Consider the following 2,876-nt stretch of genomic DNA (forward strand, 5'->3'; position numbering starts at 1 on the left):
CTTTCCTTTTTCCTCTCCCCTTTCCCTTTTCCTTTTCCCTTTCCTTTACCCTTTCTTTTCCTTTTTCCTTTCTGTTTTCCTTTTCCTTTTCCTTTCCATTTTCCTTTCCTTTTTCCTTTCTTTTTCCTCTCCTCTCCTTTTCCCTTTCCTTTTTCCTCTCCTTTCCCTTTCCTCTCTTCTCCTTTTCCCTTTCATTTTCCCTTTCCTTTTCCCTTTCCTCTCCTCTTCTTTTCCCTTTGCCTTTCCCTTTCCTTTTCCCTCTCCTCTCCTTTTCTTTTTCCTCTCCTCTCTTCTCCTTTTCCCCTTTCTTTCCCCTCTCCTCTCTTCTCCTTTTCCCCTTCCTTTCCCCTGCCTCTCTCCCTTCCCCTTCCCCTCAGGACGCCGATCTCCCTTTCCCCACTCACTTTTCCCCGCACGGGGAGCGGCCGACGGTGTCACGGCTGTACGGGAGGGTCCCCCGCGGCCCCGGGGTGTCCCGGACCCACCCGCTCGTCCCGTGTTCCCGGGCTCCGGGGTGCGGGGGATGCTCCGCCCGTCCCAGGATGCGGTTGCGCTGCCCGCCAGGGGGCGCCCTGTGCCCGGCGGCGGGGCCGGACCCCGGGAGTTGGGGAGGGGGGGGCGGGGAGGGGCAAGGGGGGGGGCCTCATTTCCCGGAGCCCCCCCACCCCAGACCGGGGGACCGGCAGTGCCCCCCCGCCCCGCCCCAAGCAGCTTCTGCCCCGAGGCAACGGCCAGCGCGGCCTGGCTTTGGGACCGGTACGCCGGGGATGGGGCGGGGGGGTGGGATGCGGGGGGGGGTCGTGCCAGGAGCGGCGCGGCCGGTGCCGTTCGCCTCCCGCCGGGCTCCCTTTGTGCCGACAGCCCCGTCCTCATTTGCTGCCTAATTGCGCTATATAAAGCCGGGAACGGGCGGGCGCTCGTAGCCTCCAGCCCCGGCAGCGCACGTCGCGGGTGGAGAGGAGGCGGCGGCGGGGTGGGGTGCGGGGGGGGGGCCGGGGCCGCGGGCAGGGGCTGTGCGGAGCCTTCTCCTCCCGGCTGCCTCCCCGCCCGCTCCCATTTGCCGCCGTGCGCGCCCAATCGCCGCGTGCTCCCCGCGTTTAACTCGGATGACATTTTGATTTCATCATTAGCATCCGGCGCCGGCTTGACGCAGCAGCAGCAAACGGCGGCGGCGGCGGGAGGCGGGCGGCAGCCGCGACCCCCCGGTTCTCCGCCTGCCCGCAGCAAAGCAACCCCGTTGCCGCCCCAGGCTTGCTCCCCTTCACCCTCCCCCCAACTCCCACCCCCTTGCCCTGCCGCCCCCCCATGCCAGGGGTCCCCGACCGGCCCCGACGCCCTCCCTCGCCGCCCCGTCGTTCCTCTCCCCCCGCTCCGCCGGTTACCGGTACCCGCCCGGCGGGCAGGAACCGGGCGGGCACCGGAGGATGCCGGAGACCGGGCAGGAGCCTCCCAACGCCCCTCCGCCGCCCCCCAAGGAATCCTTCTACATCAAGAATCTGCTCAACGGTGACCCCCCCAAGGCACCTCCCAAGCAACCGAGGGCTCTGTTCGCCCCCTCGGGCAAGGCGAGCGTGGACGGAGGCGGCTTCGCCCTCTCGCAGGTGGGCGACCTCGCTTTTCCCCGTTTCGAGATCCCGGCTCCGCGTTTCGCCCTCAGCGCCCACTGCTTGGAGCGGGCCCAGACCTGGTGGTACCCCTACGCCCTGACGCCGGCCGGAGCCCACCTGCCCCGCACGGAAGGTACCAGTTGCCCCCTCTCCTCATCCCCTTCTTCCTTCCCTCCCTCCCCGACGGGGCGGCGGTGGGACACGGGGATCCGGCCGGCTCATCCCCGACGGGGCGCGGGGGCCGGGCGGTGAAGGTGTATTTTTTTTTTTTTTTTTCTGTCCTACCACCCCCTTCCCCTTCAGCTACCGAGAAATCCCTGCTGAGGGACTCGTCCCCCACCTCGGGCACCGACCGGGATTCCCCGGAGCCGCTACTGAAGGCGGAGGGGGAGCAGAAGGAGCTGGATTCCAAGAGCCCTGACGAGATCGTCCTGGAGGAGAGCGATTCGGAGGAAGGGAAGAAAGAAGGAGGAGCGGAGGACTGGAAGAAAAGGGAAGAGAGCCCGGAGAAGAAGCCCTGTCGCAAGAAGAAGACGCGGACGGTGTTCAGCCGCAGCCAGGTTTTCCAGCTGGAATCCACCTTCGACATGAAGCGGTACCTGAGCAGCTCGGAGCGGGCCGGCCTGGCCGCTTCCCTGCACCTGACAGAGACCCAGGTGAAAATTTGGTTCCAAAACCGTCGCAACAAGTGGAAGAGGCAACTGGCGGCCGAGCTGGAGGCGGCCAACCTCAGCCACGCCGCGGCTCAGCGCATCGTCCGCGTCCCCATCCTTTACCACGAGAACTCGGGCGCGGAGGGGAGCGCGGGGGGCGGCGGAGCCCCCGGCACCCAGCCCCTGCTCACCTTCCCGCACCCCGTCTATTATTCCCACCCCGTGGTCACCTCCGTACCGCTCCTGCGGCCCGTCTGAGCCCCCGCCCCTACGCGGAGGGGCGCGGAGAGGCCCGCAAGCCTCCCCTCTCTCCCCACCCCGGGCCCGTCTGTAAGTACCGCAGGCACGCGTGGGGTTTCATCCGGCCGGCGTCTGCGGAGCTTGGGGTGCAGGGGATGTGCGGGAGGAACCTCGCGACGGGTGGTGCTAGGAGGAAAGTCACAAAAATTTAAGGGGAAAAAAAAAATCAGAAGTAAAAATAGGGGGAGGGAAACGAGGAAAATGAAAGCGGGAACTTGTAGAGAACCCTGGAGCTGTCACACCTTTTGTAAACGTGGACGAAACCCGCGGTGGTCTCTGTGGCTTTAGTTTTATTTTTGTAAAAAAAAAAAAAAAA

The 2,876-nt window shown here is 65.4% G+C and overlaps 1 protein-coding gene across 1 annotated transcript; it reads left to right on the forward strand.

Moving 5' to 3' along the window:
- The first annotated feature begins 1,424 nt into the window (after positions 1 to 1,424).
- HMX3 (H6 family homeobox 3) lies at positions 1,425 to 2,518 on the forward strand. The gene is made up of 2 exons (XM_086752497.1): positions 1,425 to 1,740; positions 1,911 to 2,518. Exons 1-2 carry the CDS (start codon positions 1,425 to 1,427, stop codon positions 2,516 to 2,518), a joined length of 924 nt encoding a protein of 307 aa, XP_086608623.1.
- Positions 2,519 to 2,876: the final 358 nt, after the last annotated feature.

This window comes from Chlamydotis macqueenii, chromosome 7 (genome assembly GCF_036417535.1).
Source record: "Chlamydotis macqueenii isolate bChlMac1 chromosome 7, bChlMac1.mat, whole genome shotgun sequence".
Lineage (NCBI taxonomy): Eukaryota > Metazoa > Chordata > Aves > Otidiformes > Otididae > Chlamydotis > Chlamydotis macqueenii.